We start from the raw sequence: 24894 nt of genomic DNA, 5'->3' as shown, positions 1-24894 counted from the left end.
GGGGAAAAAGAACAAAATAAACGCCAAGCGAGCAGAAGGAAGCAAACAGCATAAATCAATGAGACTGAAAACTGATAGGCAAAGAAGAAAAATTTATGAAACTGAAAGCTTATTCTTCGAAAAGATCCATAAAATGGACTAAACTCTAACAAGACTGACAAAGGAAAAAAGATACAAATAACCAACATCAGGAATTAAACGGATACTATAGAGACCCTGTGGGTACAAATCATAAGAACAGAATACTATACACACTGTACACATAAATTTGACACTTTACTCCAATTGGACCAAACCCTTCAACAGCACAAACAACTACAACTCACCAACAGAAAACAGATTGTTTGCAAAATGCTCTAATTGTAAAGAAATTGAACTATTATTTTTTAAAGATTTTATTTATTGTTAGAGAGAGGGGAAAGGAGGGAGAAAGAAAGGAAGAGAAACATCAGTATGTGCTTGCCTCTTGCACACCCCCTGCTGAGAACCTGACCCACAACCCAGGCCTGTGCCCTGCCTGGGAGTGAAACCAGCGACCCTTGGTTCGAAGGCTGGTACTCAGTCCACTGAGTAACACCAACCAGGGCTTAACTATTAATTTTTAAAACTCCCACAAATGAAATCCCCAGGCCCAGTAGAACTCTGCCAAATGTTTTAAGAGTTAACATTAATCCATGATGTACACTTCCAGGAAATGAGAGGCAATTTCCCACCTCATCTTACGAGAGCATTGCCTTGATACCAAAATCAGACACAGCACAAAAAAGAGAAAACTGTACACCAATATCCTTCCTGAATTCAGATGCAAAATTCTTCACAAAATATTCGCAAATAGAATTCAGCAAAGTAGAAAAATTCTATGCCCTAACCACGTATGGCTTTATTCCAGGGATCAGAGTCTTGTTCAACATTCAAAGATCAATGTAGTCCACCTAAACACAGGAAGCCCTATTTTTATCAGGGATTCCAAAGAATATTCAAATAGAAACATTTAGGAAAAGCCAAGTATTAATGAGATGCACGGGCACATTTAACGTACAGGGACCCATAGCAGTCTTGACATTTCCCTAAATCCTACCAGAGCTGCCAGCTTCAGGCAGAATGCACTCACAATGTGTCCTGTGCTTTTTTAATGGCCCATGAGTTTCTCCCCGCCCCCACCCGTCCCTTCATGAGGCAGCTGAGTCAAACACTGGGCCAACCACTGCGGATAGACACGGTGCAGGGCAGACGGGAAACCAGGCCTGGCGGCCCCTGAACACCTCTCTTACCGTCTCCAACACAAACTCTCTGCATCTCAGGTTCTTTGCTTGTCAAGTGAGAAGATGCACGTTCAGACGATCGAGGGGATTAGCGATAAGGTCTGTGTGCATATAGTCACTATCCTGCTCAGGACCTTCCAGTGCCCGTGTGTCTGCTTAGAGAAAAACCTCAGGCATGGTCTGTGAGGCTGAGTTTGTTCGGACTCTGCTTGGCTGCTACGGCTCCTTCTCTCACCACCCTCCACCCACAGGCCTCCCGTCTGTGGGACACACTCCAAGCTTGTCCCCACACCGGTGTTTTTGCCCCATGCCCAGTCCCCCCCGGGACTCCAGAGCCTCCTGGGATAGCTCTTTTCTCCATTCGGGTCCCCACAAGACCTTCCCTGACCACCAGCACCTCCTCTCACCACTGCTTGTTTACTTCCCGCCACCTGACACCACCTGAGGTTGTCTAGCATGGTGCTTGCTGTGTGCATGGGGCAAGGAGAGGTGTCAGTTCCAGGATCTTCCCGAGGCCCAGATCCTTCCCTTCCCTGGGTCTGACCTCTGCCTGGCAAGCAGGCTGTGTTTCAGGGTGGACGCGGCCTAACCTAGAATTAAAAATCCTGACCAGGCCTCTGCACGTGTACCTTGGCTTCACCTTAACCCAGAGATGGTGCCTCTCGTTTTCTTTATTGACACAGAGCTGCTCCTGCCCAAGGGGGGAGGGGACAGAGCACAGTGCCCGTTTCAGCCTACCAACCTGCAGGGACAGGTGTCAGACCAAGATCAGGCTGCAGCTGGGAGTGTCGCCTGTGACAGCTATAGGTGCTTGGAGCGGAGCAGCAAAGACAAAGAGACTCAGCCAAGAGGAACATGTGTATTTAAAATTCCTCCCCTTCATTTTCTTCTTCAAATGAATCCGTCCCCACTTCTTCATAATCCTTCTCTAGGGCAGCCAGATCCTCCCGGGCCTCGGAGAACTCTCCTTCTTCCATGCCCTCTCCCACGTACCAGTGGACAAAGGCCCGCTTGGCGTACATGAGATCGAACTTGTGGTCCAGGCGGGCCCAGGCCTCTGCAATCGCCGTGGTGTTGCTCAGCATGCACACGGCCCGCTGCACTCTGGCCAGGTCCCCTCCAGGCACCACAGTCGGAGGCTGGTAGTTGATGCCCACCTGGGGAAAGAGAACGATGGACAACATAGGAAGGTGAAGGGTAGGATGATGCCCCTGAGGCACCTTCTGGAAGTGGTGTGGGTGCAGGCAAGGGGGTGGGGCTGTGGGCTGGGGTGGGACGAGGGGAGCAGGAGGTTGGATGCAGGTGGGTGCTGAGGAGACAGTAAAAGGAGGGGTGGCACAGCCAGTCCAGGAGGAAGGACTGGGGAACTGAACGACAGGGAGCACAGGGCTGGGCGCAGAATTGCTTGTGGGGAGAGTCCAGTGGACACTCCAGCAGCTATCAGGGCTGTTTCAAAGCGGGAGGTGACTCATGTCTATCTCTGACAGGAAAGTAGGTTCCCAAGGAGAGGCGAATTTATTTCTAGACTTTAGGTTATTATAAAGTTTATTCTTCCCCAATGGTCATCTGAAGCTCCTCCCAGCTCTGTTGTCAATAAATTTAGGGAAGTTTCTCTGCCAACGGTGAAGAGCTGTTTACAAGGTCATGGAGAAAGTCCAGAGCAATAAATAAAAAGGTCCAAAGGGCCACAGCGAGGGGTCAGAGTTAACCAGCCTCATGTCTCTGGGGAGTGGGACTTAGTGGAAGGAAAGCAAGGACACCAAGCAAAGGAATGCAGCTAAAACCCCTGCTCTGGCGACTGGGGTTTTAGGGTCCAGCCGGCGAGTCCAGCCCTGGCTGACAGTGGGCTTCTATACGAGAAACCTCCCTTTTCCCCACACACATATCCAACCCAAGCCAGCCCTGGCAACCTGGGGAACCTGGAGGAAATCCCAGGTGACAAACTGGGATACTACTTATGGGATGCTGAGATCCATGGTGCCATCCAAAAGACACCTCTTCTACCCAAGCCCCCCTTCAATTCTCAGCATGTCCTCTTGGGAGGAGGAGAGGGGAGCGGCAGCAGGCCCTACAGCCAAGGCAGTAAATGGATTCACCAAGGTCTACACAGCTCCTCTTAGACTGAAGAGGCATCTCGGAGATGAAGGTGATGCTGAGACAGCAAAGACTAAAATGGGGAGGGGAAGGCCCGTGACGCCTCTGCTGGGCCTGGGCCTGACCAGCAGAGACAAGCTGCCTGCTCTCCTCGCTCTTGAACGGCAGCCTCCCTGCGGGTCACAGGCAGATGAGCACCCCTGGGACGGAGGAGGGAGGAGGAAGTTCCGCAAACCAGCGCCCGCATATGTTCTCTGAAAAGCAGGTCAGGGTGCTGGCTCAGCCTCCTCCTCCTGGACGTGACCCCAGAGCTTCCACTTGAGAGTCGGGAGAGACATTTCCCCACCACTCTCTAGTCTCTTTTTTTCTACTTTTTCCTTATTCATTTTCCTATTAGCATGTTTTGCTGTTTGTTTCCATTTGAAAGAGAAAAAAAGAACTACATATTTTTTGAAGATCTTGGCTGTTTTCACAATAAAGGTCAAGACTGACCCATAAAACTAGAAAGCTCTAGACTGCCTTCAGGCAGTGTAGAAAAAAAGATTACATGTGTCACAAGGGGCCGCACAGTGAGGAGGAGAGCCACATGCCCTCCCTGAAGGTCGGCCGGGTCAGAGAGAGGCGGGCACACGGGTTAGTCCTACCAGGGGAAAACCACATCACGTTCACAGCTACCTGCAGCCTGGCGCTCAGTAACCCTCTGAATAATTCAGTTCTGGCCTCCTGGGTGGCCCCAGTCGGTGGAGACGGCAGTGCCTGTCCTGATGTGGGGTCCGATTAAAGGCCGTGGAACATGGCACAGAGTGGCGAGCCAGTTCTGGTGCGGGGAGCCAGCCGCACGTCCTGCCGTGGAGCTCAGAGGGGCAGCTTCACCAACACTCAACGTCCACCTGACCCTGAGACCCGGGGGTCTTCCCTGGACTGTCTGCATTCCCCCACAGATGGTTAATCTCTCACAATAAAGCAGGAGATGCACAGATGTTTTGTTAAAAGGAGGGAATTACACCTCTCTGGCAACTTGAATAATTGGCCTCACTCCACGTTCCAATCTGTTCTTGGGTCACAACAACCTGCACCCCTTCCTCCTGGGCACCCCACCTGCCCACCCTGGTTCTTTCCAGCCTGCCCACTGGGCCCCATGGACAAGGAGCCCTTTCTGCCTGGCCTTCGAGGCACTTGCAGGTCTCAGAGCAGGAGCTGCAGGACTTCTCCCCACTGCCACCATGCCCTTCCCTTCTTTCAACTGTCCTTCCCATGAAGCCTGAAGTGCCAATGGGACTCGCACACCATCCACCCCGCCCTGGGAATGCCCCTCAGCCTCCCAGCCGTCTGTCTCCTTCCTCAGCAGCTCTCACCTTGAAGCCTGTGGGACACCAGTCCACAAACTGGATGGTCCTCTTGGTCTTGATGGCGGCAATAGCAACATTCACGTCCTTGGGCACCACGTCCCCGCGGTAGAGCATGCAGCAAGCCATGTACTTGCCGTGCCGGGGGTCGCACTTCACCATCTGGCTGTTGGGCTCGAAGCAGGAGCTGGTGATCTCCGCCACGGACAGCTGCTCATGGTAGGCCTTCTCGGCGGAGACAATGGGAGCATAGGTGACCAGTGGGAAGTGGATGCGGGGGTAGGGTACCAGGTTGGTCTGGAACTCGGTCAGGTCCACATTGAGGGCCCCATCAAAGCGCAGAGAGGCCGTGATAGAGGAGACGATCTGGCTGATGAGTCGGTTGAGGTTGGTGTAGGTGGGGCGCTCGATGTCCAGGTTCCTGCGGCAGATGTCGTAGATGGCCTCGTTGTCGACCATGAAGGCGCAGTCTGAGTGCTCCAGGGTGGTGTGGGTGGTCAGGATGGAGTTGTAGGGCTCCACCACTGCCGTGGAGACCTGGGGGGCTGGGTAGATGGCAAACTCCAGCTTGGACTTCTTGCCATAATCCAGGGACAGGCGCTCCATCAGCAGAGACGTGAAGCCAGAGCCAGTGCCGCCGCCGAAACTGTGGAAGATCAGGAAGCCCTGCAAGCCAGAGCAGGCGTCTGTCTTGGAGAGAGAGAGAGAGAAAAACACCAGTGAAGACAAGTCTCTGGCAACACCCTCGGGTAGACAGTAGCAGACAGCCCTTCTGTCTGCCCCACACCAGCCCTCCACAGTCTTATGGGCATGAAACCAAACAGCCTTGAAGGAAATGCACCAGGACTGACCTTAGGAGGCCTGGTGAAAATTGGGGGCGGCACACTGCACACACACACAAGCCTGTAGGTATGTGAAGGTTCCCATCCGGTGGCTTTGTTGAACCAGCAATGAGAGTTCCAGGACCACAGGGGTCAGTGCCGATGTCCTTTGAGAGCCCCCAACTCCCGGCCCCTCCCCCTGCCTTCCTCATTCTATTTTGTGGAAACTGTCTGTCTGCACAGCTGAGCCTGACCTTGGAAGGTGGAGCAGGGAACTGGTTTCAGAAATAGAAGTGGAGGCTGAGAACCTGAGTTTTAATATCAATTTGCCATTTCCCAGTTGTAAAAACTTGAGCAAGTTATTGAATCTCTCCAGTCTTCTGCGGCTTTGTGGTTAAAGTGGGTCAGTAAAACACACTCGTCCCACGTGGTTGCTAGGGTGATTGCATGTGCAGCATGATATGCTGAGCAAGGACTTGACCTGCGGTGGGTGAGCACTCCATGTGGGCTCCTGTCAGAACAGAGGGTTCCTGGAGCCTCAGAACCTCACCACCAGGTGTGGTCTATGGTCACTCGATCCAGTGGCTGTGAACTTTGTGGGATCAGATAGCTCTGAGACTAACGACTACTGTGGCCCCTTCTCTAAACTGAAAAGGTGATCATATAAGAAATGTGGTGTCCTTAGCTCCCCAGGAAAGAACCACTGATCAAGTCCCACCTTCTTCTTCAGACAGACAAGGAGGGTTCTGGTAGGCAGTGGCCACTCCACCACTACAACTTTGAGTCAAACCAACCGGCTTAAATTTTACATCTGCTCCTTTCTAGCTATGGGGCCCGGGTTAGTGTTGAACTGCCTTGGCCCTCTTCACCTGTAAAGTACAGGGAAGTGACCTCCTTCCTACTGTTACTAAGGGGATTAAATTCAGGAATATCATCGACCTTCATAACGGCATTTGTGAGTGCTGAAATGCATCCACGGTCTCCTCTTCCAAGTTCAAGGGTTCGTTAGCCTTCAACAAGCCGAGAGCTCGGCTTCTTCATGTCTGGGACGCCCCCCTGACACTACCACAGAGGATTAGTAAGTATTAATAGGGCTTCAGCCTGTAGGGTCGCCCGTGATGTCCAGGTGGAGGAAAGTGTCTCCATCCTGCAGACGCTTCTCACAGAACGTTAGGAGAAACCCCCAAATCTGAGGCAGTGAGCCTCCACCCACTCTGCTCAGACAGGCATGAGTCCAAGCCAATCCACTCCGGCCTGACGCACCAAGCGCCATCCTCGCTTACACTTACCAGCTTCCTGATCCGGTCCAGGAGCAGGTCGATGCTCTCCTTGCCCACTGTGTAGTGGCCACGTGCGTAGTTGTTGGCAGCGTCCTCCTTCCCTGTGATCAGCTGCTCCGGGTGGAAGAGCTGGCGGTAGGTTCCTGCCCGAACCTCGTCTACCGAGAGAGGGGGACCATTGGGTCCCCTTTCCTGTTAGAATACTGTATAGCACCCCTCCAGGTCTCCACAGCCCCCACTTGTCAAACTGTACTGCGGTGAAGCCCAACAACCCTGAAAGAGACGGCCGAGAGAATTCCAGGGAGACACGGGCACTACAAGAGCCAGAAGCCAGGACTCGGGCAGGTGAGGAGAAGCAGGTGCTCTCCTGGCTGGCACCTCACACAGTCTCGGGTTTACAAAGCTCGCTGGACACTCAAGCCGACTGCCACTCCTTCCTGCTCCTTCAGCCCCCAAGGCTTCACTTTTTCTTTCATGGGGCAAAGTTCCCCCCAAATTTAACCTGGTTTCACTTGCGTTAGAATGTTCTAGGGACACAGAGAAAGGTTCGGGGTGACCTGCCCAGCTTCTAGGCTCCCTCAGAAATTGTGCCCCCCACCCACCTCCACTCAAGATGGTAACTGCATGTCAGGCCTTGGAGACAGAGTGACTGGGAGGCAGAGCCTTGTGGCACATTGTGGAGGCCGGCCGAGGTTGGGGGGGGTGCCCCTCCCCTCTAAGTGTCCTTGCGACTTGGGCCCATGGTAGACCAGATACACCAGCCCCAACTATTCCCCCTCTCCCCTCAGGGATCTCCTATCCCTGAAGGAGCACCCACTTGCACAGCAGCCTGGATGGGTCAATTGCACTTTTTGTATTTGGACAAAGTCCCTGAAAGCCGGTGTCCCTGGAGTGTCCAGGCCCCACAGGCATTCGCCCTGACGCCTCTGCAACACTTACGCACCCCTTGCCCGTTGAGCCTCAGAGCTGAGCACAGACCCAGGGCTCAGGCCTAGGGAAGGGGTCTGGGGGTAGGGCTCAGGGGGAGACCTAAGTCCTGTCTCCTAAGATCCAGGAGGCTTGTGCTGGTACAACAGCTACCTCTGGCTGGAAGTTACTGCATGGTGTGTGCCAGGCACTGTAAGGTCCTACCACACTCACGAGAATAGGGTGCAGTTATGACACTCTGAGACACTATTTGGGGGTTCCATTTGATTTGTTTTACCCCCAGTAATGTTGAAAGCTATCTTGACAATCTTATCTGTCTCAGCAGGTTTACATCAAGGGCGTTCTGTTTGCGGTTTGGAGCCACGCTGGGGCAGCGAGCCCTGATTCCTGCTGGGCACTGCCCAAGACCACGGAGAATCCCAGGAGCTGTCGGAAGGGCTCAGCTGAGCAGCCCCCACTTTCAATCCAAGGTTCCTCCCAGTCTCCCGCTGCTTCCCACGGGCAGGGGCCGGCCACACTAACCTACTACCGTAGGCTCCAGGTCTACCATGACAGCCCGCGGCACGTGCTTCCCGTTGCTGGTCTCACTGAAGAAGGTGGTGAACGAGTCGTCATCTCCGATTTTGCCGGCCTGGGCCCCGAAGGTGCCATCGGCCTGGATGCCGTGTTCCAGGCAGAAGAGCTCCCAGCAGGCATTGCCGATCTGCACTCCCGCCTGGCCCACGTGGACGGATATGCACTCCCTCTGTGGGGAGAGGACCGAAGCCGGTCAGAGAGCCCCAGGGCCCAGCCGGGGCCCTGTCCGGTGTCCCCACGCCCCCAAGACGGCGACCCCCGGCCATGCGGTGCCAGAACCAGGGTGTGCAGTCTCCGGTGTTGGACCACCACTGCATCGGACCAGACCGGGAGTCAGCTCTGAAGAGCCACCGTGTCGTGGTCTGCGCCAGGGGTGGCTTTCCACCTGCACAGTGAGACAGGAAGAGGGGCGGCGGCACACGATGAACCGCTCTGAACTGCGGGGTCTCCGGCACTGAAGGTGGGGGCAGGCCCCGAGGGGTGTCAGACGCTGCGTAGGCCGCGGGGGCGTGGCGTCCGCGCCGAAACCCCACCTTTCCTGGCCCGCAGTCACCCACGCAGAGTCCCCGGGTGTCACGGAGCAGACACTCGTGGAAGGAGGGTGCCTGGGAAGCGCGTGTCACGGGCAGAGTTAGCGTTCGGACCCCAGACGTGGGGAGGAGAAGGGGTTGGCACTTGAAGAGCCTGCACGCAAACTCGCGTCGCGACTGGACCGGCTCTGCGCTGTCTGCGCTGGAGGGGGCTTCAACCGCGGCTGCTGAGCACCGGGCACACAGCTCATCCGTGCTGACCTGCGTGCTAAAGGTCAAAGGCCTACCAGGCTCCAAACCTTTGTGTGAAGCAGAAGCCAAACGAGCTCCTTTCGTAGCGTTTATACTGATCGCATGTTAAAATATGTTGGGTATAGTGAGCTAATTCATTTTTTAAAAATAAAGGGTTGGCGCATCCACGAGGGAGAGTGGGGAGCATGGAAGTCAGGCCCCTCCTGAACTCTGAGAGGTGGGCTATTTCCTCGTAGCGCCGTCCCTGCCTCCTCGCTGTGTCAGGCCCGTGTTAAAGAAAGCCTCCCCTTGCCCTGGTGCACCTTAGTGGATTGAGTGCAAGCCTGCGAACGAGAGGATCGCGATTCGATTCCCAGTCAGGGCACATGCCTCAGGGCACATGCCTGGGTTGCAGGCCAGTTCCCAGCAGGGGACACATGAGAAGCAATCATACATTGATATCTCTCTCCCGAAAGATAAATAAATGAAATCTTAAATTAAAAAAAAAGAAAGCCTCCCCTCAGAGGGTCACTGTGATGTGAAGCCAAGGTTACCTGATGGGTTCCAGCAGCTGAGGAGGGCGAGTGAGCCGGTGGGTGAATGGGGGTGTCTGTGTGTGCAAGTAGAAGCCAACCACGGGGCCTGCTGGGAGCAGGACCTCGGGCCCCTTGCACAACACTGCCAGGGTGGCACAAGGTGTCTCGGTGTCTCTGCGCGTGTGACTCCCACCAGACCCCAGCAGGGAAGCATGTGCCTGGCCTGTGGGTTTCTATTCTTGTCCCTGACCCTGCCTGGCATTTTCTGGCGCTGGGTGCTCCGGGCACAAAGCCCGCAGAGCGTGCGGCTGGGCATAGGGACCCACAAAGTGCTGGTGGGAGCACAGGGCTCCAGGGACTTGAAGGTTCTCCAGGTGTGGGGGCTGGGCGGCTGCCCTGAGAAGCAGCTCAGAGGGGCAGGACCCGTTGTTCCTGAGTTCATTGTCACCCCTGGACACCAGCTCTACCTGTCACTGTGCCTTTTCCTCAAGGGGGTCAGGTGTTCACAGCAGCCAGCCCATGACCCCTGCATCAGGGAAGGGCTGACCTGCACAGCCCCAGGCCTGAGTGTGGCCTTGCTAACCTGCTCACTGTGCTGTGTGACCCTGCCTGAGTTACTTAACCTCCGCTTGTCTGAAGACAGCAAGTTAGCTGTGACACTTGTCATCTTTACTGACATCGTGTCTTTACCTTGAAATAGGAGACCTCAGGTCCCCATCCCATTCACCTGTGTTGTAAAGTCTATTGTCTGTGTTTGCCTTAGGGACTCAGTTCTGGCCTAAGAACAGGGGTGTCCCACACCTGGGAGCCACCCATGACCAGCACACAGGCGACCAGACTGTATCTTGACACCTGGCACTGGCCGGGCCTTTGAGGGGGCCCTGGAAAAGGCTAAGGAAGCCTCATCCCTCTGATACCAACTACAAAGCCACCTGTGCTGCCACTCCTACGGCACATGTATGGGGCTGCTGTGTGCCAAAAGCCTGACGGGGGACTCCTAACCAGCCTCCAGGTCTCGTTAGAAGTCACCTCCTACAGGAAGTCTGGGAAACCACAGACTGATGCGGGGCCCTAAGATGGGCTCCCGCAATCCCTTTCCTCCCTGCCACTGCATCTATCACACAGTTAGTAGTTGCCTGTTCACGGCTCCGACTTCCCTGCTGGAGGGAGTCAGTTCTGTGTGGGCAGGAAGACCTGGTTTACTCCCTGAGGCCCCGGCATCCAGCACAGGACTGGGACTCAACAGGCTCCTTGAACAGAGGGATGAATAGCATGAAAACCCTGCCCTGAAGGGGCGGCCATCTATTTGTCAAGAAGGAGGGTGGCCAGGGCCTAGGAGGCATGGGAGTTCCAAGGAGGAAAAAAAACAACTTCTGGCTCAGTTTCCTGAAGGAGGATATTTGCAGAGAGCCTTGGACAGGCCCAGGCAGCCATTTGAGTTGGACTTTGGAGCAGTGTGAACGAGAGGCAGGTGAGTTTGGGGCAGGTCTTGCCAAGTGCTCACCTGTCTGAGGCTCACCCCCTGGCTCATCCCCTGTGAGCTCAAAGGTCACACAGTGGCTTTCAGGAAGCATGTTGTCGCAGCCAATTATTTCTCATTGTCAGCCTAGGATAATAACTCCCCGACACTCTAGGATCTGGGTCCAGCTCAGCCGGGAGAGCATAGCTCCTACTGCGTTTCAGAGGGACAATTACTGTGAGAACAAAGGTGACTCATCTGAACTTGTTTGAATTATCTCTGCTCCAGACCCGGCAATCAGCGCACATGTGGGAGTCCTCATACCAAAGAACAAACAGCCAGCCAGAAACAGCCAGAGCCAGGAGCAGCTGATCTCATCTGTGAGCAAAGGTGGCTCAATGGCTGGTGCACTGGCAGGGGTGACCTGGCTGACTTTGGGAAACACAGGGCTGAGTGGGCTCCCAGCAGGAGGCCCCAGGATGTCCAAGGCCCTGAGCCTGAGCGGCCTGTAGGGGCAGGTGCAGCAGGTCTTGGTGGGTGTTCATCTGTGTGCACAGTGCCCACGCTGCAGGAAGATGCTAACCCTCAGTCAGATGCCAAGGCCTGGGCAGCACTGAAAGACCCTGGGGGCCACAGAGAAAAGGAGGGTGGGTCCACCTCCCCCCCCCCCCCCAGAGGGCCACAGGCTCCCACCCACCTCACCACTGGCCCTGTATATAGCAGCTCTTTCCTCCTAGGAAATTATGTTTAACTTTTCATGTTCCTTTCAGGGTTCAGAGCCCCGGGCTGGATGAGCAGCGGAGAGAGGGCGTGTGCACCTGCCCTCTGGACCGGGTGCACCAGCTGAGTTTGGGTGGGAATAGGCATTGGAGGGCAACAGAGCCAGGTTGGCTTCTCCACACCACTTCCCAGGAAAGGTCGGAGTCTCAGCTCAGGGAGAACTGCTTCCACGGGAACTCTGGGCACAGAAGGCCCGCTTGGCGGGGAGAATGGCAGTTACGAATCTCTTAGCCAGAACCTGCATAAACGCTGAATTAATGTTCCTTAACCCAGAGGCAGCCTCCACACACCCCACCCCCCGACCTCCATGTGCAAAGTTCTTCCTGTGAGGGTGGGATTCGCGCGGTCTAGGTTTGTGGGCGTGTCATTCTAGTCTCTCAGGAATGAGTTTCAGGTTTTTTAGAGATTCTGTGGGTGGGAAAATGTCAATAAAAAGGGGTTTTCCCGTCAGTACAATGCTTTTGTGCAATTAAATCTTCTAAATGCATAGAACCTGCTGTACAAAACAATTACTGTTCTGAAATAGATGTCCTTTTTTCAAACTATTCAACCATAATTTCCAGCTAAACATCTAAATTCTTCAGCACACTTAAATAAGGTTTAAGCTGTTTGAATTTTTGATTTTCCAGGTATCTTCAGAAACCTGCCTATTGAATATGCATTGAAGGTGCTCACAGGGCCCTTGTGAGCTTCTTTTAGGATGTTCAGGTAAAAATTAAAACGTGCAAGAGAAAGCCCTTTGGTAAGTATAAAGCAATAGCTAATGCTAGATATTATAAATAATATAAACTGTTGAGTATGTGGCCTAGGATTTGCCTTGCAAAAATGGGGAGAGAGAAAGGAGGAAATAAAAGAGGCAGGGATCACCTAGGTAAATAATAGTTGGAATTGGATGAACCTAGGAAGGGCTGCGCTGCACCATTCTCCTCCGGTTGCATATGTTTGAGATTCTGTAGAACAGAAGTTTAAAAGCAAAACTAGGTGGAGCTTTGCACGTGAGAACCCTAACCCTTCTTCATACTGCAGATGAGAGAAAACAGCCCAGAGAGGCTACACGACCTTCTTGAAGTCACACAGGCAGCTGCAGAGCCAGAAGCCAAAACTCTGAACTCTGGTCTCGGCTCCTTCTATGGCCCCCACCAGGCCTCAAGCAGAAGTGGGTTCCTCTACCCACTCACTATCCTGCATGACATCCCCCTGTGCCCCAAAGGATGTAAGTCCCAGGTGTGTCCCGGAGCAGCTTGGGAGAGGGGTAGTGCAGAACACATCTGGAGCTAAAACCAGCAGAGCTGGGGCCAGAGCCAGAAGACTCTGGGCTCTTTCCACTCCAGGCAGCAGCCTGGGTAGGCCGGGAGGTTCTCCCCTGGCCTGCTTGTCACTGATACCTGAATCCAGAGAGCCAGGGAACCTGACCTTGGCCTGTGAGACTGCTCTTTCTGCCCCCCTCCCCCACCCAAGTCTTCCAGCCCACCTCCCTCCTGCTGAAAGACTGGGGCTCTGCACTGGGAGACTCTGGGCACCCATGGGGTCACAGGAGTGGATTGGAGGTAACTAACCCACCCCAGGTTGGGGGGAGTGCAGGGAGGGATGGTGGCGGGTGGACTTAGGGATGTGGAGAGACCTCCTCCCCAAGCAAGTAAGATCCACGTCTGTGAAAGGGAGCGAATGCTGCTGGGGGACCAGGCCTTGCAGAGTCCGCTCAGCCAGGGTCCCCTGACCTGCAGAGGGAGGTGGCTGTGGGCCAAAGTCCTCCCCACTGACCGCCGGCACACGGGGCAGTAGGCATGGTGCCAAGAGCCTCAGACGCTGAGACACTCAAGTTGGATGCACCCCAGACCCAGACAGGTAGTGGGGCAGGAAAGGAGAACTACCCTAAGCCCCAGGTGACAGTGACACCCTAAGTCCCCTGTCACATTCTGGGACAAGGACACAGGTGATGTGGTTGGATTGGGTGCCCTGGCTGGACCACTTGCCCCCCACCCCAGGGCCCAACCATCTGAACCCCTGGCTTGCCTCTGCTCCCCGCATTCTGGTCCTTGAGCTTGGGATCCCTCAGAGTCCCCCCCTGTCTGGCCTGGCCCATGTCCTTTCCCAGTTCACCCATGTGCGCACATTACCTTCAACTCCCTTTTAGATGCAACCTGCCCCAGGTGTGTACTTTACCTCCATGAAAAACCCTAACCAGCACCAGGTAGCTTACATCCCTCGGTGCAGACCCCACCACTGTACCCTGAACTGACACCCCCGGAGACTCCAACTCTACAGCCCGGAAACGATGGGTCCCTTAGTCCCCACGGCCCTGGCCCCCCACCCCCAGGCCCAGGTACCCGCCCCGGCCCCGACAGGCTCACCATCTCAGCTGCACTCGTCGCTAGCTCGCCTCCCGGCCCGGCCTGCCCTCCCCAACTGCTCCAGATACAGCCGCCTCTGCCGTTGTGACACGCTGGGCGGGAGGGGGCTGAGGACAGACATGCTGGGCCAGCAGCTGCTCTCAGGCATCACAGTGCCCAGGGAGGGCGGGGCCGGTGGGTCATAGTGGCCCCGCCCTACTCCGCGTGGCCCCGCCCCTGCCTGCCTCTGCCTCCAGCCAGGTTCTCCGCGGCACACCACAGGCTATTTCCAGAGAGCGCGACTCCCCAAGGGGGGACAGGCCGGGATGCTGTTACAGACCAAGTGTTCGTCGCCTCGCAAACTCCCATTCCCGTCCTGCTGCCAGCGCTGGTTGCTCCTGGGAGGGCTGGCTGGGCACCAAAAGCACCTGGCTGGGGCAGAGTTGGCTGCCCTTGCCCTTGACTCCCGCGAGGAGGGCCTGGGGCGCAGGCGGCAGGGTGGTGCATGGCTCCGCCACGGGGGGGCAGGCTGTGTCCATCTCCACTGCCACTGCGCTCCGGGAGGCACTAGCAGCGGGCCTCGCACCTGTGCTCTGGAAGCCTGCTTCTCCCGCATCGAGGCCCACCTTGCCATCGACGAGTTAGGGGATATAACATACATATAAAGCTGGTGCTCAGTACTTGAGCCGCTCCTGTCCCCACTGCCTTATGGGGTGCATCAACCCTCCATCATTTCCAAATCTGGATTTTTAAAAAATATTTTATTTATTTATTCTTAGAGAGGGGAAGGGAGAGAAACATCAACTTGTGGTTGCCTCTCATGCACCCCATACCAGGGACCTGGCTCACAACCAAGGCATGTACCCTGACTGGGAATTGAACCAGTGACCCTTTGGTTCTCTGGCCCACGCTCAATCCACTGAGCCACACGCACCAGGGCACTTTTATGCAATTTTAAATATTTTCTAAAGTATATATGGGTTGCTTCAAGACAAGAAGTACTTGTTTTATCAAGAGGCCAACATGACTCCATCCCAGACAGCAGCACCCGGACGGAGTTCGCAGACTGCTGGAGGTGCCGGACCCACTGCCTTCACTTTGGCTTCTTCCTGGTCCAGGATCAAGGTCTGCAGGAAAGAGAGGAAGCCCCCCCCCAGCCCTGCCCCTGCCCCGGCCCCTCTCAGACACTCCACATACTAAGTTCCACAGAGGGCGACAAACGAGGCCTTCGTTGGCCTGCAGGAGGCCGGAGTGGAAGGGCCACGGTTGTAGCAGCCCCTCCTGTGGGTGCCAGTGCTGAGTCCCGCAGCCCAGAGACTTTCCACGCAAGACAGGGACGGTGGTGAGGTGGTGGTGAAGTGCCTGCTGTTCCTGGCCAGCTTTCCCCTTTTGGCCGCTTCCTCTGGCAGATTTGACGAGTGGCAGGGGTTACTTTAGTGCTAATGCATTCCCAATTTAGAAATCGCTGACCTGCAGAGCATGAGGCCTACAGGTCCTACCTCCCCACTGTGACTACCAGGCAGGCTGCACAGACCAGGAAGCAGCAGGAAATGCACGGCCATTACCTGTCACCTTAAACTCAAGGTGGCTGAGCTTCTGAGCTTAGGAGAGGGCGGAGAGGTTCTGATGTGGCAAACCTCTCCACACAGTGGAGCCTGTCGGTCAAAGGATCAGGGCAGCCCACAGGACCTGATGAGGTGCAGGTTACCCAGATCACTTTGTGTTACCGTGCGTGTGGTGTGTGTAAGGGGAGGAAACGGGCAAGACAGGAGATTAGCTCTGGCAGGGTGAACAGACTGGCCACAGCGGTGGCCTCGGGGCCAGAAACAGGGGTGTGGGGGGGTGTTCTTACCGTGAATACCCTTTGGTAACTTCTGAACTCCTAGCTTATATGTAACTCAAGACTTGCCGGGTTCAAGTCTATTTTTAAAGTCTACAAAACACATGCAGAAAAATGGGGGTCACCTGCACAAAGCTGTGAGCGACTCCAATCCCTTCTCCTCCCCAGAAGCAGAAGTTGGGGTTCTCCTACTGCCTCCTACTCCCCCCACTACTGCCCACTGAGGCCTAATTTCCTACCCCTCCCACCTCAGGCCATCTGCCCCCGCTTCCCACCACACCACAGAAGGGCATTACCCACTCCAGCCCTCCTCAGCACCCCTAAACTTTAAATATCTGCTCCATGCCGTACTCTCAGAACCATGCAGCACTGACCGACTCACCCCAGACACATCAGCATATTAACAGTGAGCCTCAGCCAGAGGGCACGGATTTTAGGGCAAGTGAGGCAGAGCCACAGGCAGGGCAGGGAGCAGGGGGCTAGAGGGGCACGAGCCCACGGTCCTGTCCAGCCTGTGTGACTTGGGGCGCATCAGTCACCTCTCTGGGCCTCAGCTTCCTCACCTTACCCAGAAGGGGCTGCACCAGCCCCTTGTCCCAGACCCCACATCCCACCCAACTCCTACCCACGCTGCCACTCTCCTCACTCCCACCCCCTCGGGGCCTGCTTCGAAATGTGGGAAAGTACAAGGTGAGCCGTGTGTGATTTAAAACATTCTAGTAGCCCCACCAAAAAGTAAAACAGATGAAATTACTTTTAATCATAGATTTTTTAATCCAGTATATCCAAAACATCATTTTAACAAGCAATCAGTATAAAAAGTGAGCTTCCCTTTTCTTTAGTTCTAAGTCCACACAAGTCCACATGTACTGTAGTGTGAAGAGCATCTCACTCTGGTCCAGCCACATTTCGGGGGCTCAAGAACCACCTGTGGCCATGGCCACCACCTGGCAGCACAGGTGCCGGGTTCTCTGACCTCGTTACATCCAGAGCTGAAGGCAGACAGGAGGGCAAGCCTGCATCCTGAGAAAAGTCAGAATCCTGGGGAAGTCCTGGCCTGGGCCCTTGTCTGGCCGAGGCGGCAGGTGGGCGGCATTCAGGACAGACACCAAACGACCTGGGAGGTTCTGCAGGCACAGCAGTGCTGCTTCACACTCAGGGCTCTCACAAAACAAGCCCCACACCTCTCGTCTTACCAGCTGCATCGGTTCATTCCCACACACACCTCTGGACACCCCCCTCCCTGGCACACAGCCAGGCAACCGGGACACAGCCCTTCCCGAGGGCTCCTGCTCTGGTCAAAACAGCAGGTTCGACGCCTCATCCCCTGGGCGGACACGGAGGCTGAGAGGTCCAACCTCGTTCCAGCAGCCCCACAAGTGGCTGGCGGTGGAGCAGGGCCCAAAGGTGATCTCCAACATGGCAGCAGGCCGTGCCTCCCAGCTACAAAGAGCTCACAGGACCCCGAGGGACAGAAATTCTACAGCCACGAGGCCATGGGGTCACTACGGCAGAAAGGATATGAAACGGGCTGGAAGCAGGGGACATTGAGAAGGGATTCCCAGGGGTAACCTCACGTGGTCCAGAAGGCTATGGGGCTCAGCAGGCAGAAAGGCGGGGCTGAACACTCCCGAGGGCACAGCACAGGTATATTGGGGGGGCGCATGTGTAAGGACAGAGGCCTGCGTGGCGGGAGGTAGTGTGAGCCAACCCCAGTGCCTGGGAAGCCTCACAGAACTGTGTCCTGGCAGTGAGCAGGACTGGATTTTCATTTTAACAAGTCGCTCTGAAGGATATCGGAATGCTTCCCTGCCCCCCTCCCCCTGGGGCTGTGGTATTTAGGAAACTTGCCCCCTGAGGACTTGTTTCCTAGTTGGAGCACAGCCTGGGGACTTAACCTCAAGAAGCTGACTTACTCCACCCATCTGACCTAGGAGACGGTGATGCCTTTTGAAAACCAATCCAGGGAAAGCTAAAGGCACCTACTTTGTTCTCAGCTTCAGCAGACAGAGGTCCAGGGGCTGAAGGACAAGGTGGCCTTCAGCCCGGAAGTCCAGCCCTGTCCTGGGGCAGTAAGTGTGTTACATTTACCTGCACAGAAATGTGGAGGATGCCTTCGGCCGGTGACAGCACTGTCTTCCAAAGCCTGTCTGTCCTCTGCTTGTCCCTCCAGCTCCTGATCACCCAGTTCTGTTTTTGGCTTCTCAGCCTCTAAGGCCGGCCCACTTTTCAAGGCCACATAAGCAGGAAAATGTGTGCGTTACACAAGCAATAGATCCTAATTAGAGCAGGACACGGAGAGGGAGTCAGCCATGGTGCCCACCAGGTGCAGGCAGAGCCTAGAGAAAAGGCCACTGGACAAAGTGCAGGGCTCCCCCGCGGTGCGGGGTGGGGTGGAGATGAGGTGGCGGCACTAGGGGAGCAGAGCAGGGCTCACCCAGACAACCTGGAAGAGCTCGCTGGGGCCCAGGAGCACTGGCTGGGTCACATTCCCTGCTGGGAGGGGTGGAGTGGACTCACCGAAACTCAGCAGTCCCCAGGTAGCTCTGAGAGCCAGGCCCTGGTCTGAACAGACCGGAGCCCCAGCAGGTGCCAGCCCAAGGCAGGACCACAGAAGAGTGCTCAGAGACCACCAGACCAGGGGCATGGGCAGGAGCAGGGGAGGGAGAGATGCCCTCTCTGTCCTGCTTGGCTCAGTGACAGGCCTCCTGGGGACAATTTTCCAAGGGGCTTTTCTGAACTTCAGCTTCATCAACACTCGGAGCTGGGGGTGGAATGTTCCATGGACGTACCGCATCCCCAAACCACGAGGGGCCCCTGGGTATGGGGGTACTGATCCCAAGGACTGGTGCACTCTGGCCCAGACTCGTCTCTGTGTGACCGTCTGACAGCAACCGAAGTGGGTGCTGACGGGGAGCCTCCACACAGCGAGAAAGAGCTGCCTCCCCACCCAGGGCCCAGCCAGCAGCAAGAAAGGAGCCCCGGACGGGCGGCTCTGATGCAGGTAGTGGAGGGCGGAGCCACAGAGGCCACTCAGTCGAAGATGGGGGGCTGGTGGAGAGGAGAAAGCAGAGCCCCTCGGATTCGGTGGAACAGCTGAGCCACCCTGCAGAGTGAGGGCAGGGTGGACGGGGAGGCTGCAGAGAGAGAGAGCTGTCAGCCACCGGCAACCCTCCCTCCTCCTCCTCACACTCAGCCCACGTCCCGCCACAGAAGCTCTGCAACCCAGGCACCGGGCACGGCAGGATTTTTAAAGCAGATTTGGATGCTTCATGTTATTGGCTCCTCCCCACCCCCCCACCCCCAGGGACGAAGAATTTCCCTTTCTCTAGGACATACTCTGGAATATACTCTTTTCACCTGGATTACAAGAGCCTTAAATATGCTGAGAAAAAGATTCAACCGTATTACGTTTTCATCTTTTTGATGTATGAAAACGGCTAGTGTGGCTGTTTTTGATGAGATGGATTTGAGAAGAGACTTTCTGCTACATTGATTTCTGTATCTCGTATTTGGAGCCGTGTGACAGTGTCACCCATTTGTATCATGTTAATTATACTGCAATAACATAAAGTAAATTTTACCTCTTTGGAGTTAAAGCTGAGTTGGTTTTTGACTATTTGAATTACTTCTTTCTTTCTTTTATTTTTAAAGATTTTATTTATTTAGAGAGTGAAAGGGAGGGAGAAAGAGAGGGAGAAACATCAGTATGTGGTTGCCTGTCATGCACCCCCCACTGGGGACCTGGCCCGAAACCCAGGCCTGTGCCCTGACTAGGAATCAAACCAGCGAACCTTTGGTCCCCAGGCTGGCACCCAATCCACTGAGGCACACCAGCCAGGGCTGATTTTTTTTCTTTCTTAAAAGGAAAATGTTATTTTTAAAGAAAGCTACCAAGGGGTTACCTTCTGCATATCCTTCCTGCTGGGTTCTAACTGCAGCCCGCCCACCACCCGCTGGTTCTCCTCTCCCACAGGACCCTGCTGAGAGTCAGGATGGGATGGGGGGAGGCAGGGCCCCCAGCCAGGGCCCTTCTAAAGATGTCTGAGCAGCCCTACAAACAGCTCCAATGGCCCTTTGCCACACACACTTAGGGACAAGTGTTTGAGACTAACAGGTTTATAAAAACCAAAAAACGTTTTTCTAAATTTTTACCAAGTCCCTGGTACAAAGCAGAAAGTCAGAGGGTAGCTATGAACGAATACAAATCCACCCTCACTTACCTGACAGCTCACTAGTGATGCCTCGCTGAAGCAAACAGAGCTCCTTAGAGGGAATTCCTATTCGGCGTTCAGCGAAGGGGTGAAAGGGACATCCCTGAGCTATATTACACAAGAAAAGTTCACTGACTTAGAGAAAGGGAAAGGAGGGAGGGGGACAGAAACCTGAAGGTTAAACTGAGAACTGGCAGTTTTAAATCGTTTCTGTGACTATGGGCTAGTCACTTTTCTCTGGGGTCCTCATATTTCTCAACCAGAAAGGAAAAAGAAAATAAAGGGCCTGGAATGAGGGTTTCCAGTTTTCCTCCAGCTCTGAAAGTTACATAATTGTACCTAAGTCTACATTCATGAGAAAAGTGGAGATCAGATCACAACTCACAGAGGAACCGAGAAACAAGTGTGAACGCATGTGCGCCGACCCCCCCTGTCCAGGGCTCCCGCTCCTGAAGAGTCAACCCTTCAGATGGCAGGGGTGGGGACACTGCTCCCACAGAGCACCCAGCGAGCTCCGGTGTGCCTTCCCCACTGCGGGCAACACAGCACGAGACCGTGACAACACTCTGCAGTGGGGAGCTGCTGGAATCAACTGCGGGATCCTCTACAAGGTGGAATATTATTTGGCCATTTAAAGCCGTGTTTCAAAGAATATTCACGATGTGCAAAATCCACCCGGGTCCATGTAGCTCTACCCACAGAGACAGGCTGAGTATAGCCCTTATAATAGCAGACTTACAGGTGATGTGTTTTCTTCCTTATACTCTTCCCTATTTTCCACATTTTCTAAAAAGTACATGTATTTCATTTACAACTTCCAACATGTTAAATTGACAGCTTTAAAAAGGTTATGATGAGGCAGATTCTTGGACTCTGAGGTTCTATTCTGGGTTCACCCTGGATAAAGGAGAAGCTGGCATAGGTGACCATGACTCAGAGTTATGTCCGGGGTCAGCAGGTGGACTGCTCCCAGGCACCCTGCCAGTCTCTCCTGGGGGCAAGCTGGCTCCTGCTCAGGCCCAGCAACCCCTCCTTACAGAGCCAGCCCGTCTACGCCTGCTTGAAAAGGTGGACAGGGACGCAGGCTGTGGCACTCACCTGGGTCGAACCTCACCAGCAGGAGGCAGAGGACCAGGGTGGCCAGGAGGCTCTTTTTGAAGGGCAGGGATGCAATGTGGCCCACCACAGAGGCCCACAGCCGGCGAAGCAGCATCAGCAGTGACAGGAGCTTGTGGGAAGTGCCTGGCAGGGAGACAGAGCGTCACTGCAGAGTAAATCACGGGAACCACTTCCTTACATCTGAGCTTTGAACTTGGTTGTGAGATAAACCAAAGGTGACAAAACTGATTTACTCCTGAGATTTGTTAAGTGGTTCCAAAGGATGGACTGGGCCACCTGAGTGTCACGTCAAGGAAGGACTTCAACAGGCCACATCTGCTCAGCTAGGTAAACCTGGCCTATCTGGTATTTTTCTAAATAGCCTCATTATTCTAGAGCATTCGTTCTGTTCTGGCCTAAGCTGCATACAGAGAGCCACACAGAGCAACAATCTCAAGTGTCAGGTTAGCACGTCTCAAGTCTCAGCTGTGCCCACGTTTGTGCCAGCACGGAGAGGAGGGGTAACGGCCCCAGGCCGGCATGACACAGGTGAGAGATCCAACAACAGGGCCCCAAGGAGAGGGTGACTTTCAGGAGAAAAGTGTCAAGACCCTGAGACCCCATATGGAGATTCTCCTTCCACTGCTGACATCAGAGGGTCTGGCTTTTTCAGTAACTCCACGGGTTTCCTAGCCTGGGATTTTGGAGTCACACATACAAAGAACGGCTCCCAGGCATGCCACAGTGGACCTCATGCCACAGTGGGCCAGCTCCAGGCGAGAGTCCACAGCTGCACCTGACAGAGGCTGCAGAAGGCCGACACCCTACCTTCCTGGCTCGACTGCTGGTCTTCCTCAGAACCAGCAGGTTGATGTCCCTGCTGGTGCCCTGCTGCGCGAATGGCCTGCAGGGTGTCCAGCCGCTGCTGCTCGCTGAAGGCCACTGAGCCCACAAGCTCTTCCGCCTCAGACACGTGGCCCAGAGGCAGCAGCACACGCCACAGGTGCAGCTCCGCCAGGGCTGGGCACTCTGGGAGGCCCTGGTTGTCTGGGTCTCGGAGCCAGGCACGGGCCACTCCCAGCACAGCTCCAGGGTCTTGCATCTTGCTGTATAAAAGAAGGCTGCAGCCCCCAAAAGAACAGTCAGCGCTGCACAGCAGGTTTGCTCTCAACACCAGCCCCCTCTCCTCTCCAGCTCCTGCCTGCACCCTCCAGCCCTGCCCTGTGGAAGGTGGGCAGAGCAACAGTTAGGAGTTCCTAGGAAGTAGCAAGAAGCTCTCTCTGCTCTGACCCACCACCCTCTCATCCTGCATCACACCTCCCAGTTCCACTGTCCTTCTCCCTTTCCTCTAACCCACTCCTAAATCCCCTTTCCTCGTTTTTTAGTGATGTTTTCAGGTCTTGGGAGGGGAAGAAATGGAAAGACTCAGATTTGGAGGGAAATTGTGGGGAAGGGGAGAGATACAGGCAGAGATGCAGGATGATGGGAACACCCTCATCTCTGGAAGATGGACTGAGTCACAGCAGGACCTACCACAGCTCCAGCACTTTGGGCGGCAGCTTTTCAGGAACCTGGTAATACTGAAGAACCCAGGCCAGTGCTTCTTGCCACCGGTCCATTTCCGCCAGGGCCTGGATCCCCACGACACAGAGGGAGCATTTCACCTCTAAGAAGCTGTCAGCAGAGAACCTGGTTCAGGTTGGGAGGTGGCTCCCCTCCATTTGAATTCACACCTCCACCTAGGGCTGCTCTTCCCCAGCTCCCAGCCTAGCAGCCATCACCTGCGTCCTCCTCCTTCTCCCCCATCCTATTCAGGTGGGCCCAACTGAGAGAAAACTGCTAGTTCTCCTAGAAACTAGAAGTTCCTGGAACCTCCCAGAGGCAAAGTGGCTGTTGCCCAGCCAGGCGTTGGGGTGCAGAGGAAGCTGGGGCCAACAGTATGCTCGGTGGAGAAATGCGCCTGGAGCCTGAGGGTGGGAATGGGGCCTGCACCTCCGGGCTACCAGAATCCCAACCTTCAGCGTTCACTGCAACAAGCCCCCCAACGCCTAAAATCACAACCAGGGCTCCCCAGTTCTGGGGTCAGCATGACTGTGATCGAGTCCAACTTTACAACCCACTGGGAAATGACGCCCTCAAGTCTCAGAAGAGGCCAGCACATTAGAAAGGGCCATGGAGGACAAGGTTTTCTCCAGGTTGAATCTTTATTTTTAAGAAAGAGAGAAACACAGGTTTGCTGTTTCACTCACTGATGAATTCAGTAGCTGATTCCTGTATGCGCCCTGACCCAGGACCGAACCCGCAATCTTGGTGCATGGGGAGGACGCTTTAACCAACCGAGCTACCCGGCCAGGCCTTCCAGGTTGATTCTTTAACCCACTTCTTCAAGAGGATCAGAACCCCGTTCCCACTCCTCAGCCACGTCCAGAAGTGAACAACTTGGGGACGGGGAATGGGACAAGGACTGAGTCCGCCAACGGAAAGTCGAATACTTTAGATAAAGGACATCCTCCCATGGCGCCATCACACTGGGGCAAACAGTTGGCCTCAAGGACCCCCGCTGCAGAACGGCTCCCGGGGCGCAGAGAATGACAGCCCGAATCCCCCCGCCCCTCCAGCGAGCCCCGCACGTACGCGCCCGCAGGCTCGCCCGCCGGGCCGCCGGCGCTCAGGCTCCGCGCCGCCCGCTCGCAGGTGCTCAGCGCCGCGGGGAAGTCCAGGTACACCACCAGGAGGTCCGCCGCTTCCTCCAGCAGAGCCGCGGCCGCCGCGGGCGACAAGGCGCCCTGGTCGCCCCCCGGCGGGGCTGCGGGGGTCGGCGGGCTCCTCTTCATAGCAGCCCGACAGGAGGCCTGACCGCACAGGATCGGGTGGCCCCCTCCGCGGGGATCTAGGGCAGCCCGACTCCGTCTGATTGAAGCAGGGGGTCCCGCCGGCCCCGCCCACCGCCTTTTCCGGGCCTGAGCGCTAGACTAGACAAAAGTCCGGGCCGCATCCGAGGCCAGAGCCGGGCTCTCCGACCCCGGGAATCCAAGCCACACCCCGGCGTGCAAAAGGGCTGCGCGCCTAGCCGGGAGAAAGTAGGATCCGGGTTCCTACCTACGGACAGAACTGCTTACTCGAGGGCGAAACCACCCGACGGCTTCCTTACTGGCGCGGCCCGGCGGCACGCTTCCGGCGGCGCGCGGGCCTCTGGGAGTTAGAGTTCTGCGGCTCTCGGCTGCGTAGCCTTCTTGATGCAGGTGGGCAGGTCGGGACTACAACCCCCAGGATGCGCGCGCCCCAGAAACTGGGGCTATCGCAGTCCGGTGGGAACGTAAACTGCTTCAAGTCAGGGAGTATGCTGAGAGGTGAAGCTAGAACCCTTGCCAACCAGACTGGAGGATGGAGGCGGAGCTGCACTCTCGTTTCCATGCACCCGTGGGGGTCGCGATGAGGGCTGACCGGGAAGGGCACGGGCTCTCGCCCCAGGCCCCGTGCTGCGAGAGCGTCTGTTTAGTTCATCCCTCGGAACACCCATCGTCCACGCGTCCCGGAGATGGAATTGGAACTCATCTAAACAACTTAGTA

The 24894-nt window shown here is 55.4% G+C and overlaps 2 protein-coding genes across 7 annotated transcripts; both read right to left on the bottom strand.

Moving 5' to 3' along the window:
* Positions 1-2102: 2102 nt before the first annotated feature.
* Positions 2103-14364, bottom strand: TUBA8 (tubulin alpha 8). Its single transcript, XM_037058080.1, has 5 exons — positions 14194-14364; positions 8253-8475; positions 6813-6961; positions 4712-5392; positions 2103-2419 (listed from the first exon to the last, which is right to left on the bottom strand). Exons 1-5 carry the CDS (start codon positions 14194-14196, stop codon positions 2126-2128), a joined length of 1350 nt encoding a protein of 449 aa, XP_036913975.1. The 5' UTR covers positions 14197-14364; the 3' UTR covers positions 2103-2125.
* Positions 14365-16766: 2402 nt separating this feature from the next.
* PEX26 (peroxisomal biogenesis factor 26) lies at positions 16767-24496 on the bottom strand. 6 transcript variants are annotated; one of them, XR_005068212.1, is made up of 7 exons: positions 23959-24496; positions 22858-22998; positions 22153-22445; positions 21325-21468; positions 20236-20334; positions 19373-19570; positions 19058-19149 (listed from the first exon to the last, which is right to left on the bottom strand). XR_005068212.1 is itself a non-coding variant. In XM_037058077.1 (6 exons), exons 1-6 carry the CDS (start codon positions 24156-24158, stop codon positions 19046-19048), a joined length of 981 nt encoding a protein of 326 aa, XP_036913972.1. In that variant the 5' UTR covers positions 24159-24496; the 3' UTR covers positions 16767-19045. The 6 variants fall into 6 exon arrangements, 3 of the variants coding, with proteins under 3 accessions (XP_036913972.1, XP_036913974.1, XP_036913973.1); XR_005068211.1 differs by having other exon boundaries at positions 19059-19149; positions 19352-19570; XM_037058077.1 differs by lacking the exon at positions 19373-19570 and having other exon boundaries at positions 16767-19149.
* Positions 24497-24894: the final 398 nt, after the last annotated feature.

This window comes from Sturnira hondurensis, unplaced genomic scaffold (genome assembly GCF_014824575.4).
Source record: "Sturnira hondurensis isolate 20B ecotype Veracruz unplaced genomic scaffold, ASM1482457v3 Scaffold0009812, whole genome shotgun sequence".
Classification (NCBI taxonomy): Eukaryota; Metazoa; Chordata; class Mammalia; order Chiroptera; family Phyllostomidae; genus Sturnira; species Sturnira hondurensis.
This window is presented reverse-complemented; position numbering and strand designations above follow the sequence as displayed.

What these genes read in the sequence shown, in the direction of transcription:
- TUBA8 (XM_037058080.1), bottom strand. An exon ending in TGGACCGGATCAGGAAGCTG is followed by an intron (nt 5,393 to 6,812) that starts GTAAGTGTAAGC and finishes TCTCTCTCCAAG; the next exon opens with ACAGACGCCTGCTCTGGCTT. An exon ending in GGTGTCCCACAGGCTTCAAG is followed by an intron (nt 2,420 to 4,711) that starts GTGAGAGCTGCT and finishes CTCTTTCCCCAG; the next exon opens with GTGGGCATCAACTACCAGCC.
- PEX26 (XM_037058077.1), bottom strand. Translation starts at nt 24,158, where the DNA reads ATGAAGAGGAGCCCGCCGACCCCCGCAGCCCCGCCGGGGGGCGACCAG. An exon ending in GCTGGTGAGGTTCGACCCAG is followed by an intron (nt 20,335 to 21,324) that starts GTGAGTGCCACA and finishes TGTGTAATATAG; the next exon opens with CTCAGGGATGTCCCTTTCAC. An exon ending in CATCACTAGTGAGCTGTCAG is followed by an intron (nt 19,150 to 20,235) that starts GTAAGTGAGGGT and finishes CTCTCTCTGCAG; the next exon opens with CCTCCCCGTCCACCCTGCCC.